General features: G+C 41.1%; 1 protein-coding gene across 1 annotated transcript in view; it reads left to right on the top strand.

The window, feature by feature from the left end:
• Nucleotides 1-214: 214 nt before the first annotated feature.
• RECQL (RecQ like helicase) overlaps nucleotides 215-16732 on the top strand; it is an 18850-nt gene continuing 2332 nt past the window's right edge. The window contains exons 1-15 of the mRNA XM_026678235.2: nucleotides 215-288; nucleotides 3526-3636; nucleotides 3768-3843; nucleotides 4195-4389; nucleotides 5048-5227; nucleotides 6506-6612; nucleotides 8027-8225; nucleotides 8583-8749; nucleotides 9155-9236; nucleotides 11039-11187; nucleotides 11268-11385; nucleotides 11475-11613; nucleotides 13749-13840; nucleotides 15315-15531; nucleotides 15714-15834. Coding sequence (XP_026534020.2) covers nucleotides 3825-3843; nucleotides 4195-4389; nucleotides 5048-5227; nucleotides 6506-6612; nucleotides 8027-8225; nucleotides 8583-8749; nucleotides 9155-9236; nucleotides 11039-11187; nucleotides 11268-11385; nucleotides 11475-11613; nucleotides 13749-13840; nucleotides 15315-15531; nucleotides 15714-15834 — 1785 coding nt within the window. The 5' untranslated portion in view covers nucleotides 215-288; nucleotides 3526-3636; nucleotides 3768-3824. The remainder of the gene's footprint in view (nucleotides 289-3525; nucleotides 3637-3767; nucleotides 3844-4194; nucleotides 4390-5047; nucleotides 5228-6505; nucleotides 6613-8026; nucleotides 8226-8582; nucleotides 8750-9154; nucleotides 9237-11038; nucleotides 11188-11267; nucleotides 11386-11474; nucleotides 11614-13748; nucleotides 13841-15314; nucleotides 15532-15713; nucleotides 15835-16732) is intronic.

Here is a 16732-nt window from a genome sequence, read left to right as displayed (position 1 = left end):
CGCGATGCAAAACGCCATCCCATTGGGGCGAGAACGCCGAGCCAATCAGCGCCGCCTTTATTCCGCTTCCTTCCTCCGGCCGTCGAGAGGCGGGGCGGAGCTTCGGCTGAGCTGAGGTGGCCGAGGATTAAAAGCGCGAGGCCAAGAGTGGAGCGCGCGCCGGGGCGGATTGGCTGAAGCAAGGCCGGAAAGCGGGAAAAAAAAAACAAAAAATACTGAAGGGGCGGGGCCAAGATGCCGGCTGGGATTTCTTGAGCGCGGCGGAAGGGAAAGAAGACGGAGGGAGAGGTTGGTCTCCTCGTTGGGGGAAGGGATGGGCGTTAGGTCGGGCGCTGCCCCGGAGGGGTTTTTTTTTTCGCCCCCTTCAAGAGACAACTGGACTTTCTGGTTTTTCTTTGAAGACGTTTCGCTCCGATTGGATGACGGGAAAGGGAAGGATTGATATTCCTTGCAGACGGCTGGTCATTTGCATCCTTTTAGGGAGCCCTTGAGGCCACCTGGAGGTTTATGAGTGTCATCAGGGTCACCTGAGTGGTGCAAATGTTTGTGGAGCCGCCTTGGGACTGCTGAAAGGACTGAGTTGTAGACTGGAGATGGGAGATGTCATATCTCTCCCCCTCTGGTGAGAGAGTTCAGGTGACCCTGAACCTCCAGGTGGCCTCAACGACTCTCTAAAAGAATGCAAATGACCAGATGTCTGCAAGGAGTATAAATCCTTCCATTCCCCACCATCCAGTCAGAGCTGAAGAAGCTTCTTGGATGAGAAGTGAAAGGTCTTCAAAGAAAAAAACAATGTCCAATTGCCCCTTGAAAAAAAGCACCTTTGGGATAACCATGATCTGGGTGACTGAGAATCTCCATAGACACTTTGGGAGGGAATTGGAGAGAATGGAAGATTACAACAATCCTGCAATGTAGGCCCCCCCGGTTCTATTCCTGCTCTTTTACAAATGGCACGATTGACTCAGTCTTTTAAAGAGCTCCTATATTCCAGCAGGTGGAGAGAAAGAGAAGACGATAAATAATAGTCTAGGCCAGTGGTTGCTAAAAGATATGTGGAGTTCCAACTTATGGTTGGGGAATTCTGGGAATTGAAATCCCCACATCATAAAGGTTGAGAAACGTTGGCCTAGTCTAATATTTTTTTCCACAAGGAAAAGACCTACTGGTATATATTTGTTGGATTCATATCCTTTCTTTTGTGGAGAATTTCAAGTGAGTGAACATCACCCTTCCCATTTCTCCCACAGCAGCTCTGTGAAGTAGGTTGGGTTGAAGGAACAGGACTTGATTGATGGCTGTCTTGTAGTGAGGACCTTTATCCTAAGTTGCAAGGAAAAATCAATAAAAGGGGGAAGGGTTTATGCCATCCTGTGACCCAGTGTTATTTTAAAAAGGGGGAGAGAGAGAGAGAAAATATATCCTGCAAATCAGTTATTTTAGTCTAGGGATTTTTTTAAAAAAATTACTTATATTTTATATTTCTTAACTGCCCATCTCCCTCAGAGAGGAGTGTTAACTGAGCAACATCCAGCTAAACACCTCTTGATTCAGAACGTGTTCACACAACATGCTTAGCTTAAGCTAAACATGGCTTATTGAACTTTCTCCAAATCCATCTTTTAACCATGCTTATGCATGAGGTGGAAATAAAGCTGCTACCTGTAGGTTTGTAACTGAATAAAGGTGTATGAACAGCCAGGGTTCCTTCTGGAATGGAACAGAAGGCAGAGGAAAGTGACTTGGGTTTTTTCCTGTTCAAACTAAATATATTTGCTAGTTGCCAAAGTCACAAGTGCAGATTTGAATCAGAACTTAGTGTGGAGAGCCACACTAAAATTTCTAAAGCTTCACCTTATCTTCAGGAAAATATTTCTATGATAAGCTGTCCTAGAGACTGATTCACCAAAAATTACATGAAGTATCATGTAAGCTTGCAAAGCTCTTTTCTTTTTTCTACACGAGGCTGATATGGCGGCTCATTATGACAGAACGGTGTGATTGTTCAAGGCAGATATATCTTATCCAGAAACTCCAGTCCTAAAAATTGTCTCAAAGCTTTGGCAGTGATACTGTGATGTAAGCATTAAGCAGTGAGGGCAAGGCTGTTTTTGTTTTTTTTGTGTTTTGTCAGAAGAGGATATTTAGTAAATTTAGTACGGTTTAAAAAGTCCATGAAAACCTGTTTGCTTTCCATATTTGCAAATTTCTAGATAGTACTGGTGTGGCAAAAAACTTCATCTAGTTAGCATATTTCTGGATAGAAATTCCATTCTGATGTGAGAGAAAACAGTAACAATAGCAATAGCAAATATAATACTTGTTCTAATGGTTGAAATGCAGGTCCTCTATTTTTGAAATACAATGTAACAAGCAGAAATTCCGCAAGTGTAATTGTTGTAAGCTTTGCTTCTCTCATTCAAATGCCAAATGTATATCTGAACTGATGCACTATAGAACATAGGCAGAGTGGGGAATTCACAGGTTTCAGTACTTTGTATATTTTTTTTCATCAACCTAGAAAACTAATGTTGGGGAAAGAGCTGCTGCATGTGAAATTATCTGGAACAAATTTGACATGATTGCACGGTTTAAAAAACCCTTTATGTTGCTGAGAAAACAGTTGTATATATCAGGTGAACTTTGTTTTGGAAGGGAATGCAAGGAACTTCAGAAAACGGGAATTTGACAGAATTCCTCTGATGAATACAATATTAGGGAAAGCTTATATGCAAGTCCTTCGATCAAGAGGTTTTTTAAAGATTTGTTTCTTAAAGACAAGGATTTTGTTTTGCAAAGTAGTAATGGCTGCATCTTTGTTATTTACCTCTTTATATTGGCTTGTTTTTGTTTTGATGCTTTCTATGAGGCCACTCTCAGCCCTAGGAAATGGGCAGTGGCAAATCGCGTCTGAAATATTGCCAAAAAAACTGTAGGGACTTGTCCAGGCAGTTGCCTGACTCGAAGGTTTCCCCCCCCTTGAAAAAAAGATCCATAGCAATGTTTCTTAACCTTGGCAACCTAAAGAGGTGTGGAATTCAATTCCACAAGCAAAGCCAAAAAAGATGAACTGAACAAATTATATACTGCTCTCTCGTGGCCACAATAGGTTGCACAAAAGAAAGAAAACACATCTAGGAATTATCTTTTTTTTACATCTGGTTTGTCCCAATATCACTGACAATTGAAATCTGCATAGCTCAGAGAAGAGTTTAAACCAATCCAATCAACAATGTTGACAATGTGCCAGATTTTTAAACGTCACCTTTGTTCTGCCTGATATTCGGGTTAGTGCATATTTCAGGAGAAACCAATAAGCTTGTTTGCTATTTTAGGACTTCTGATTTGGTCCTTACCTTATAAAAGGTATTGCATTACTGTAGATTTTGAGTGTTTTCTTAATGGTCTTTTGCACCATAGTCTTTTTTTTTAGTTTAAAATTTGGATATTTTTTTTTAAAAAGTAAATTGCCTTTAAAATGAAAAAGGCTACCTAATAACAAACTATTATTGCTTTTTTCCACAGACTTCAGGGCAGAGTAAAATGTATCCCTTCCTCAGAAGATTTGAGGATCAGTGGCATGTTGGAGATTTAAACACTACATGATGCCTGTCAACTTGTTGAATTTAATGAGTTGTAAGTGGGACTGGGGATGCTGTGCCCATTCAACAGAATTTAAACACAAACCCTGGCATTTTATTCATCCTGTTAGGGTTAGCATAGAGTACAAGTAGTCCTTGATTTACAGCAACTTATTGTTTTTTCAGGAAGAAACTTGGAGCATTGCTTTGATCAATATTTGTTAGTGAAGCACTTTAAAGGCGATGTCAACAACTCTTTCAGGTAACTTGTGCTTCCAACATGCATTATTACAACAGATTTTAAATACATATAATATGTAATGTGGGTGTGGGTGTATGTATGTACATATTTCAGAAAAGAAATGGGAATGCCATGACTGTGCATAGATGTGTTATAGATCTTTTAGATTTGGGCTAAATTAGCTTTTAGTTTGGAAAGAAGAGGCCTTACTGGCTATATTGATTGACAAGTTTAGTCATAATGGAGCATGTCTTTAGAGGCTTGGTTGGAGAAGCATAAGAGAAAGAGAAAGCACGACAATTCCTTGCATTGAATCCAGGGTGTATTAATTTCCCATCAAATGGGGGAAAATGTTGCAATGTTTCCCTTCAGTGCTGCAGGAGGAGCTGGGGTCTATTGACGATGAACTTCAGGCATTGGAAATCCAGATTCAAGAACTTCTTGAACATCAACAACAACTCATTCAAAAGAAGACCATTTTGAAGAAGAAAATAAGACAGTTTTCAGACACCAAAAGTGGGAGCAGCAAAGAGACTGAATCAGCAACTGAGGACTGGAACAAAGAAGGTCTTGCAAGCTCAGAATCTTTATTCCGTTGCCATTTAAATCAAACAGTGACCTCATCAACATTACGTTCAATATTCAAAAGATGATCACTGCTATTAAATGCAAAGGCTGTTAATTTTATACACATCTGTTTTTCGGTTAAATGAGGTTGAAAGCAGCCTAAGTCCTTTACTGCATGCTGTCCATAATCATACTTCATGCAAAGTTCTTTCTCTTGTTGCTTCAGATGAATTTAAATTTGGAGAAGATTCTTCACTGCTATATTAAGCAGTCGTGACATTTCTGCACATGAATAACCACCAATTTGATGTTCATTTAGATCAAGAGAAATTGGCTGTAGTTCACTTGCTCATAGTTAACTTTTTTTCAGAAAGGGTCTTGGCTTGCTGGCCTTTGATTCTTGCTTCCATTGCACAATGAATATATTGGTTGTAAAGGAGAGGGAAAATAGAGATGGGAATGCAAGTCGTTCTGCATCTTGTTCTCTGGCTGAGGTTTTAATGAGCGGTCGTAGTACTTTTTTTTTTTTCAGTTTAGAAAACGGAAAACATATAAAATTTGGGTCATTGTTGCTCCCTTTTCAGAAAAAAGCCTTTTTTTAATGGTCTCTCTATACTCAAATGAACCTCAAAGTTGTTTTTAAATGTTCTTTTTACAGACTTTCCGTGGTCTGCGAAGATCAGGGATGTGTTACAAAAGAGCTTTGGCCTCCAGAAATTTAGGCCTTTGCAGCTGGAGGCAATTAATGCAACAATGGCTGGCAGAGATGTATTCCTCGTCATGCCTACCGGAGGGGGAAAGAGCCTGTGTTATCAATTGCCAGCGGAAGGTTCTCAGGGTAACTACCTGCGCTTTGTAACTCGAGCAACTGTTTTTGGTTGAAACCAGGAAGAAATAACAGATTCATACTGCATAATGTTTTAACAGACTTTTCCAATCTAATGCTCTTCGCACAACTTAGGACAAACGGATAGGAGAACCCTTTTCTTTCCAAATAATTAACTTCCATCTCTTGATAAGATTGGCGTCAAGCAATTTTAGTGCAACAAGCCACTAGAACAGTGCCCCCCCCCAACTTTTTGGGTACCAGGGACCGGTTCCATGGAGAGAGGGTTTTCCACAGACCAGAGGGGGCTTGGTTTCGTGTGCTGCCTGCATCCCGCGGCTGGGGCTTTGGTTCGCGTGGCCCAGTTTCTGGCATACCGTGGCCCTGTGCTGGTCCATGGACTGTAGGTTGGGGTTCCCTGAACAAGAATATAAACAGAACTTCTTATTAGCACTGATGATGTTACCTAGTTTGGGCAATGAAATGTTTGCAAGAAAACAACCAAATTCAGGCAGCATCAAGTGTGTGATGACCCGGGGCGTGGCACAAAGGCAACACAGTCACATAAGTAAGAAGAGTCCCTTTAGTACCTCCAATTTGCTCCCAGTGTCAAGGTTATCTTCGGCTGGAGAAAAACTCTCCCAGGAACAGCCTTTAAGTGGAGGAAATTCAGTCCAAAAACAAGTACATACAAACTGTAAATAAAAATCCACACAAACCATGCTACAGTAATTAACTTGACAAGGCAGGATAAGGAATTGCAGACTTGAAAGACCAGCAAAAGACACACAGTTGAGAAGACGCCAGGAACCCAGATAAGCCTCGACAATACCAAATAATTCATGATTTGCTCTCAACAGTTGGCTGTGCGCAACTCCCCTTTTTAAACACTGTGTTCCCAGCTGCAGCTAATGAAGGGAATCAGGGCCCTTTCCTCCCCCGTAAGCCACGCAACTCACGTTGCTCCTTTTTCCTTTCCTCCTTGTGTGCTCTAGGATGAAGGTGGGCCTGGGTCTTCCTCTGAATTCCCTCTGCCTTGCTCTACCTCTCCCCTGCTCTGCCCAGCTGGACTTTACCCTTCCCCTGTTTCTTCCAACAGAGAGCCAAACTCCCACTCCCTGTCAGCTGCTCAGGCCTCCCTCTCAGAATCAGATTCCGACAGGGGCATGACAAAGGGCATCTTCGCTTTCCTTTTGCAGTATTGCATTTCTCTATTAAAGGAAAATGGGCCAACAAACGAAATACATTTTTCCAATGACTAATTTATACGGGTTTTTTTTTTTGTTCCAGGCTTCACCCTTGTGATCTGTCCTCTCATCTCCCTCATGGAGGATCAGCTAATGATGCTGGAACAGCTGGGTGTATCAGCAACTTTACTGAATGCTTCCAGCAGCAAGGTATGGGCTAGGTGCCAAGATGACCAGTTACCAGAGATGTTTTTTTTTTTTTTAAAGGAGCAGCTGTAAGTGAATCAGAGCAATTGTGCTGATTGGAAGGAGTCTTGCCACCAGAATGGCATAGAAAAAGGAATATTACTGAAAAAGATGTATATGTTGATGCTACACAAGCAGCATTGGATTTAACACTTGATTGAAAAGCCAAAGGTGCTTTTCCAAAAGGCAGCTGGACTTGATTGAAAACTTCCAACTTGAGAATGATCTCTTTTTTATCTGGGTGACAAATCAGATTTTACTTTTCTAGCTTCAGTTTCCCAGATAATAGAAAATTCAGAGACGAAAGGTAGACCTTTTGATTTTGATTTGGAATGGTTAGTGCTGAAATCTTTGAACTGTAAATAAGCTTTATGAAGGTAGTTCTCAACTTACAACCCTTTATTTGTAAACCATTGAAAGTTATGATAGTGCTGAAAAGCATCCAATCATTGTATTAATAACATCATATCACTCCTGGTCATGTGATCGCAATGCGGGCACTTGACAACTGGTTCACATTTACTACTGTTGCAGTATCCTGCGGTCACATAGTTGCAATGTGTGAGCTTTTTTTTGCTGATTTCCAGCAATACCTGCTTGGAAGAATGGATTCACACTTAAATGCTGCAGCTTTTGGTTAATGACCATGAATTTGCTTAACAACCATAGTGATTCGATTAACAATCATAAGAAAATGGTGATAAAGTTGGGTCCAACTCAGCTTACAACTGGCAATGACTTAGAACAGAAATTCCAGTCCCGATTATGGTCATAGGTTGAGGACTAAAAGGAATAATTACATAATGGGTAGTGCAGAAAGGCCCTGGATAAAGCAGGAAAGTGGAACACATGACTATTTATTATGCATTGTGATGGATCCCAAACGCCTCAACCAGCATGTTCAATGGTAAGTGGTGTTGACAATTAATAGGAATGAAGGACCACTTCTTTGAAATAGATATTTAAATATAGGCACTTTTTTTGGGGGGGGGGACGGGGACAAGTCAGTATTTATCATACTTGGATGAATATTTGGACTGCTGTTTAACACAGTGTGTTTCAAACTTGGCAATTTTTAAGTGGGGTAGATTTCAATCCATGCTGCCTGAGGAACTCTGGGAGCTGAAGTCCACCCATCTTAAAGTTGCCAAGTTTGAAAAACACTGATTTAACACATTACCAATACATAGTCATATGCATGATGCCCCTAGGTCCAATTTTCTATATCTCACTTGTGAAGAACTGCAACATTAACATTAGAAAATCAATCTTTGGAAACGTCTGAGGTGGCTTTGTGCCAAAACGTGTGTGAGAAACTTGAGTAAGGCCTTGGCATTTTCTAACTGACTTGAACGATCTCCTTTTCTTGCCCCCACAGGAACATGTGAAGTGGGTTCATGCCGAAATGCTGTCTCGCAACTCGCAACTGAAGCTTCTTTATGTGACTCCGGAGAAGATAGCGAAAAGCAAGATGTTTATGTCAAAGCTAGAAAAGGCTTACCAAACAGGACAGCTGACCCGGATTGCCGTCGATGAAGTCCACTGCTGTAGCCAGTGGGGGCATGACTTCAGACCTGGTATATCTACCCAGGACAAACTTAAGGCAAAGAGGGAGAATAGCTATTGTTCTCAAATTGCTGCTCTTCCCCTCTCTGCATGTTATCTTACACATTTTATCTTTCGCTTAGTTGTAGGGGGATTTTTCCACTCAAAAGAAAAACGTTGGCAACATTTTCAGAATTTCCACTGCTTTCTTCTTCCTAGGGCTGAGCAAGAGGGACTAGCCCAAAAGTCAACCAGCTGACTTCATGCTTGAGGCGAGACATGAATTCACAGTCTCCTGATTTCTAGCTTTGTGCCTTAAACCTCTATCAAACTTGGCCTACAATCAGTGATGTAATGCAACATCTCTGCTTTTTTTCTTACACATCCAGATTACAAGTTGCTTGGGATCTTAAAACGGCAGTTTCCCAATGCTCCATTGATTGGATTGACCGCCACTGCGACGGGACATGTGCTGCATGATGCGCAGAACATCCTCTGTGTGTCAAAATGCATCACCTTCACAGCTTCCTTCAACCGACCCAATCTCTATTATGAGGTATTTTTGTTACATTAGTTCCTCACCCCATTTTAAATTACTAAAATCTATCCTAAGTTGCTCCTGTATCTTCTGGAAAAATGTCTAGGACTGCTGGAACTCAAGTCTGGAGATCACTAATTTGTTCTTCATTGTCCTTTCATTGCTCTTTTATTTACTTAGAGAACAGTGTTTTAGAATCTTGGCAACTTCAAAATGTATGGACTTCAATTCCCAGAGTTCTACATACAGGCAGCCTACTGACTGGAGAATTCTGGGAGTTGAAGTCCACCCATCTTAGTTTCTGAAGCTGAAAAGTACTGACTTAGAAAAGATGGCATACCTAATTTTAAATTCACGCAAGGCTTAAATGACTTAAAAGAAGGGGTTTTTGAATGTCTTTTGAAAATTTTAAAATCATTTTAGGTTCGTCAGAAGCCATCATCTGCTCAGAATTGCATTGAGGATATTGTGAAGCTCATCAATGGAAGATACAAAGGCCTTTCAGGTGGACGGTCTAAAGAATCCCTTCTGAGAATACGATAACATCGCTAAGAGATCACCACTGTTAGCCTCTTCTACTGTTAGCCTGTTTGAGTACTGAGGACATGCTCAAAATAGAAAATGTGTATTGTTTTGAATCTAATGAAAGAAGCACATTGCCTTCTGGAAATTAAGCACCTGCTATGGATTTGTGTGTGTGTGTGTGTGTGTGTGTTCTGAGTTTTGCCTGAAACAAAACTTTAAGCAACGTTGGAGTGGTTTTAGGGGACAAATAAGGCAAAGCTGCCCCTCCTATCTTCTTAGCTGTTCTCTCTCCTCTCTCCCATTGGCTGCCACCACCAGTGTTCCACAATAGCAAATCCCACTGCTAGAGAATTCCTGAAAGCCCAGCATGCAAACAAATCAGCCACCAACAGACACATAGACATAAGCAACAACTACACATCATTCAAAAGAGAGAGTCAAAATGCTATAAAGGAAACAAAAAGACCAAAACACCACCTCCACAGCAATCAATAACCAGATGAGCATAGATTAACATCAAGATTAACAATCAAGAAGCAAACAATACCCAATCAAGGAACTGCCAAATAAGCTAACAGTAAACAACAACCCAATCAAGGAACCACCAAGGCCACTTCTATCAACCCTGACAGGGAAAGCCAGTAGTATATAAAATTAGAATGAACCTTCACTCCCTTCTAGCATTGATGATATTACCTAGTTTGGTAATGAAATGTCTGTAAGAAAACAACCAAACCCCAAAGTTCAACCCTGAGCTACAAATTATTCTATCGAAATCCCACTGCCCTGCTTGCCTCCTATCTTCTCAATGTTTTCATCCCTCCCTCCTCTTCTTCCCCTCATCAACTGCTACCACCATTCAAGAAAAAGCCATTTAAAAGTTGGCTTTTTCTTTGTTATTAAGCCTTCCCTACCCACTCCCCAAAGGAAATCCTTCCAGGAACAGCCAACATTTGGCCAATATCAGGAATAAAACAGTCTTATGTATGTTTCAGTTAAAATATAAACCACCCAATACCAACTGTTTGGTTCACCAAACGATTATGCATGAAGCCATATGTCAGCATTCCAGCAAACCTCCACTCCAACCAATAACTCCGAGACAGACATCTTCTCAAAAGTTTATTTTGGATAGTAACTGGCACAACTGGGAAATCCTGAATCGGAAAGTTCCGGGCTTCCTTGCAATAAGTAAAAACTACAAATCCATCCCCTGCACCCATCATCATATCACATGCCCCAATCACCATCCGTCCCAACTTAAGACTTCCCCTCACTTATGTGCAAAATAACATGACCTTGAATGAGAAAAAGAATGTTGTTATGTCTGACTACATACACTCCCAAGAAATTCCCCCCTCCCACTTTCCCAGGCTCAAAATGTGGCAGAGTAGGAGCATTTGGTCTCAATATGGCTTCCAAAGCTGACACCATATTTGTCCCTACTGAATACCACTATGCTAAATGGATTAAATCGGGGGTCTCCAGCCTTTCCGGCTTCATGGTCTGGTGGGGGCAGGGAAAGGGGATGGTTCTTTGTGAGTGGCAGATGCGTGTAGCTCCATTTGTGCAAATGGCGCACATGCCCAGTGCTCACACAAATGGAGCTGCGCTAGCAAGTGGAGCTGTGTGGTCATGCACACTTACACGGCCCAGTTCTGAATGGGCTGAAATCCAATAGTGGGCCATGTCTCCAGTGGTTGGGGGCCCCTGGGTTAAATAACTTTCTCTTTTGCTTCTATTCTGCTACATTAAATAGCCTTACTTATTTTGTTGACACAGGAATTATCTACTGCTTTTCCCAGAAAGATGCTGAGCAAGTTACCATGAGTTTACAAAAACTGGGGATTAAAGCAGGTACTTACCACGCAAATATGGAGCCCAAAGATAAGAGCAGAGTTCACAAGCGATGGTGTGCCAACGAAATCCAGGTGGAGTCTGTGATACAGATGTGTTTTCTATTCAACCGGGATAACTTCATGTCCTGATTTTCGTCGTCTTTACATTTCAGGTTGTAGTGGCCACTGTTGCTTTTGGCATGGGGATTGACAAGCCAGACGTGAGGTTCGTCATACATCATTCCATGAGTAAATCCATGGAAAATTACTACCAAGAGAGCGGGCGCGCAGGTATACTTAAGAGAGAACCTATTCTGGGGAGAGATTTGTGTTTCTTAGCTGTGAGTGAAAATGTATCTTTATTTTTTAACTCATTCCAGGTCGGGATGACCAGAGAGCTGATTGCATCTTATATTACGGCTTTGGTGACATATTCAGAATCAGCACAATGGTAGTGATGGAAAATGTGGGGCAACAGAAACTGTATGGGATGGTTTCCTACTGTCACGATGTGGGAAGGTAAGTGGCTTTCTTCACTGGTGGGACTGACGGATACGTTCCTGTGTTAAAATTACAGGGAGCTCTTGACATATGGGCATGGTTGAGCCCACCAGAGTTTTGGGTTTGCGAGCCATGACAGTTGTAAAGCCAGTTATCATGTGACTGGACCTGATTTTAATATATATATATATATGTATGGTATTCAGCTTTGTTTGGGTATTTTCCCACATCATTATAGTTGTGCTTTTAAAGTTGTAGCTTTAAAAGCATAACTATAATGACGTGGAAAATACCCGAACAAAGCTGAATACCATACATATAAATACCCGTGAAAACTTAAGAAAACCAATATCTATATCTATATCTATATCTATATCTATATCTATATCTATATCTATATCTATCTATCTATCTATCTATCTATCTATCTATATATATATATCTATATATATATATATATATATATATATATATATATATATATATATATATATATATATTTAAGTTTTCATGGTACTTACATGTATGGTTTTCAGCTTTGCTCGGGTATTTTCCCACGTCATTGTAGTTGTGCTTTTAAAGTTGTAGTAACGTTTCGGCAGAATCTCATCTGCCATCATCAGGCTTCTGTATTGGGTGGGGGGCTGTTCTCATTGGTTGGGGGTTTGGCTGTGTTCTGATTGGTTGGGGGGGGGTTGGCTGTGTTCTGATTGGCTGGGAGTGTGTTCTGTTCAGGTCAAATCCCCCGACAACTAAGACTAACCTGAACACAACCAAGCCCCCACCTGAACAGAATACACTCCCAGCCAATCAGAACACAGCCAACCCCCCACCCAATCAAGTCACACCCCCACTAGCAGTTAAAAGGAAGAAGCATCTGCAAGCTTACATTACTCCAAGAAGTACAAAGCTGAAGACACAAGCCTGAAGATGACGAATGAGATTTCGTCGAAATGTTGCCAAGATACTTCCAATTTTACGCAGGAGAAAACCCGAATAACCAAAGATCCACACATACATACATACATACATACATACATACATACATACATATATTTATATTTGTGATGGTGGTTAAGTCAATGCGGTGATGTAGTGTGAATGATGCAGCAGTTGTTAAGTGAACCCTATCGTATGCTAAAGGACAGGTTTTTCTGGAAACTAAAAGTAAAGGCCAATTTCCAGCAGAAATGATGTAAGGAAGGTCATGTGACTCTGGGGTACTGCAAACGGCTGTGAATGTGGGCCAGTTACCAAGTGCCCAAAATGCAGTCATGTGACTGACGGGGGAATGGCAGATGTTCTGACCCAGCCGAATTCCCCAAGAGCAAAAACAGATAAACTCAGTAACTCAAACTTTCATGCCTTTAATCTACAAATAAACCTCTTTGTAGATAACATGGCTTGCAGCCAATTAGTCCAATTAGAAAAACCTTGGCAGAAGTCTTCAAATAAATTGGAGTCTGTAATCATAACACTAAGTCCTTCGAACATTTTTACCTTTTGCAAAGGCAAAAACCATTTGAAACCAGGCTTATATTCCCTAGAGGGAGGGGCCATTACATTGCATCCTTATTCCCAAGTCGTCTGTGCAGCTTCAGCTGTTCTCTTCTATGAATCATCCTGCGCTCACTCGCACTTAGCACAGGCTCTTCTGGAACCTCCTCATCACTGCTGCCAGCCCCCACCATCCCTGAAGGCAGCAGTCCACTCCCTGATGGTCCCGGCCCCTCCTCCAAGTCCTCACTCTCCACCCTCCGCACCTGCTGCCCGCTAACCACAACAGGCAGATATCAGAAACGAATACCGGTAGTGCTCGACTTATGATGACAATTAAGGAGTATCTATAGACCCTGGGTGTCAAACTCAATTTCATTGAGGGCCACATCAGGGCTGTGGTTGATTGCGGGGGGTGAGGTCAGGGGCATGGCTGACTAGGTGGGTGTGGCCAACTGGGTGGGTGTGGCCAGCTTGACGCCACTTCCCAAACTTCTGGCATGTTTCCTCTTTGCATTGGGTAGACTGGGCCAAAATGACGTGGGATCTGACCTCATCACAGGCCATATCCGGCCTTGTGTTTGACACTCCTGCTGTAGACCGTAGGTGGTTGTGCATGTAAGACCCATTGATTGTTTCTGGTATTTCTGCTGCAGATGTCGCCGAGTCCAGATCGCTCACCACTTTGACGAGGCCTGGGATTCTGCCAGTTGTAATAAAATGTGTGATAACTGCTGCCAAGAAGAGAGTAAGTGAGCGAGCAGGAAAAAGAAAACCCCGTGAAGAGAATCGCTGCCAACTTGGTTTTTCCGAAGTGGAATTTTAAGAGCTTAGAAGATGAAAGTGATAATTTGCAATCGGCATAAGAGGCGGTCGTGAGTCATTGTTCCGGATTCAGAAATCCTCTTGTAGATCTCTGTTTTTTAGTTCCGCCGTTAGTGTAACGGTTCATCAAGCACAATTAGAGATTGTTAAGAATATCATCAGACCTTCCTGCTGATAAAAGTTAGCGTAGCATAGCATACGTTCACAAATCAAATGAGTAACCATTTCTCTGTCAGGGCTTTTGAAGGCATTTGCGTAATAGATTTGTTTGACTCATATGCAAATGAGAAAGGATAGCAGAAATGTCTTGGGCATGAGTTATCTTTTTATACTCTTCCCAATCTAATATTTACTTATCCGTATCTCAACAACTGACAGAAATCCATGTGATAATCTGAGATAACACTGACTTCTTTCCCCGGTTGTAAACTCCTTATTATCAAACACCTTCCTTGATGTCTGTTTTCTTGAGATTTTGTAGTACACTTTAAATTGTTTACCAGTAATCACACGACTGGTTTGTGGAGATGAACATCTAGGATGCTACTGATAGACTTCCATAGGCTTTTTCCTTGACAGGCAGGATTTGAATTAGGGATGCATAGTCTGAAGTCCTGAATCCATGGATCCCTAGAGCCTCTTTGAAAGTTGCTGATGCAGCTGATCACTCTAGGAGAAATTAGGATTGGGCCTGTCGACAAGAGAACCTGTATTTTCAGACTTGTTTGGTTCATTTTCTTCTTTTTTAAAAAACAAGTTTTATTTCAGTTTTCCACATTTTAAAAACGTCTCTTTTTAGTGAACAGCATGATTACAGGTTCATCTTTGCATACAAATATGACCATAGTTACATATTCAATTTTTATATTATATTATTCCAAATGCTTGCCTCATTATTTAATTCACCAATATTTCTCATATTATACTTTGATACTTTTAACTGCCACATTTGCATATTTCATCACAAATTCTTATTGCATCCATTCATAAAATCTGATTTAATACAATCAATCTCTAAAGTTAGTTTCCCCCTTAAATTACCAATTTTAAGTGTGCCACCTCTAAAGCTTATATATTCACTAATTATCTCCCCTTTTAATCTCAATGAACATTTAACTTTTATTACCTAAAAAATTGAAATTAATAATCCTTCTAAAACTACGTACATAGCAAATATAATGGTTCATTTTCTTCTTACATTGGACCACTCTGCTGGCGGATCCCCGATTAGTTTCTGTTCTTTCATTTTTTTGTTTTTTACATATTTAAAAACACGGGAGTTGATTACCCAAAAGGTTCCATGTAGGGCAGAAACTGAATCTTAATTACTGTTTTTATCTTTCTACTCTTCCTTGGAATTGAGGTTTGTTTGTGTTGTGTTCATTCTCCCCTCTCAGCATTGGAGAAGATGGATGTGACGGAGCATTGCAGGGAACTCATCAAGATTTTGAAGCAAGTGGACCAAATGAAGCAGAAATTCACTCCTCTGAAGTTGATCGATGCTTGGCTGGGGAAGGGTCTGTCAAAACTGGGATTGGAGATTGCTGCTCCCAAACTTCCCCGTGAGGTATTGGAGAGAATCGTTGCCCATTTGATTCTGCAGCAGTATCTGAAGTAAGTCCAGTGGCTTTTTAAAACCTGCCCTTTTCTGGGCAACCCACGTAAATTCTTCATTGCCCCCGTGTTTGTATCTCCATCACAGATTGCTGGTTTTAGCAGTTGGTGTCTAAGTGCATGTCCTATAAAAACCTCTCTTAAATCCTTCCTTTCAGTTAACAAAAGACTTTGCCTTCCAGGGAAGACTTCAGTTTCACAGCCTTTGCCACAATATCCTATGTGAAGATAGGACCCAGAGCTAATCTTTTGAAAGATAAGGCTCATGTTATCACTATGCAGGGCAAAAATAAAGCTGCTCAGGTGAGCCTGTGTTATTTCTTTTTCCTTATTTTTCAACAACTGATTCTAGTAATTCTGGCTGTGGTATATTTCCAAGTTATTAATCTTCACTATAGCTTATATCTGAGAAGTGCGTTGTTGTTGTTAATCACGGTCATGTCTGACCCAACATGACCCCATGGACAACGTTCGTCCAGGCCTTCCTGTCCTCTACCATCCCCCAGAGTCCATTTATGCTCACACCAACTGCTTCAGTGACTCCATCCAGCCACCTCATTCTCTGCCATCCCCTTTTTCTATTGCCCTCAACCGTTCCCATCATTAGGCTCTTCTCCAGGGAGTCCTTCCTTCTCATTAAGGTGGCCAAAGTCTTTTGAGTTTCATCTTCAGGATCTGGCCTTCTAAGGAGCAGTCAGGGTTGATCTCTAGGACTGATCAGTTTGATCGCCTTGCAGTCCAAGGGACTCGCAGGAGAAGTGCATTAGGAGGTTACTATTTATATCTTCACTTGATTTATGTCTGATAGATCTTGGAGACAAATTGAGAAGTCTCTCATAGCTCTGCTGCCTTCCCGGGAATATCAAGGTGGTAATTTTGAATTCTGGAACAGGCAGCTGCTTCTTCATGGAATTGATTTCCCAAGACAGTTTCTGTTAGTCTTGAATCTTCAAGGGTAACAGAACTCAAATGAAATTTGAATTTTGATGTGACTGTAGTTTTCATTGGGCCAGTGAACTTGTAGCAAGAACTGCCTGTTTCAAAATTCAATCTTATACTTTTTTTCCTGAATGTGTATTTATGTAACTTACATAAGTAACTTCTTGATGCATGATTTACTTGAACAATCAGAGTAGGATGTATGTAGTCACATGATGTCTCAGCTTTGTGAAACTCACAAGTATTAAATTACTGGTGTGAG

This window comes from Notechis scutatus, chromosome 6 (genome assembly GCF_049901735.1).
Source record: "Notechis scutatus isolate UNSWTSFEM ecotype Mainland chromosome 6, rNotScu1.2, whole genome shotgun sequence".
Classification (NCBI taxonomy): Eukaryota; Metazoa; Chordata; class Lepidosauria; order Squamata; family Elapidae; genus Notechis; species Notechis scutatus.
This window is presented reverse-complemented; position numbering and strand designations above follow the sequence as displayed.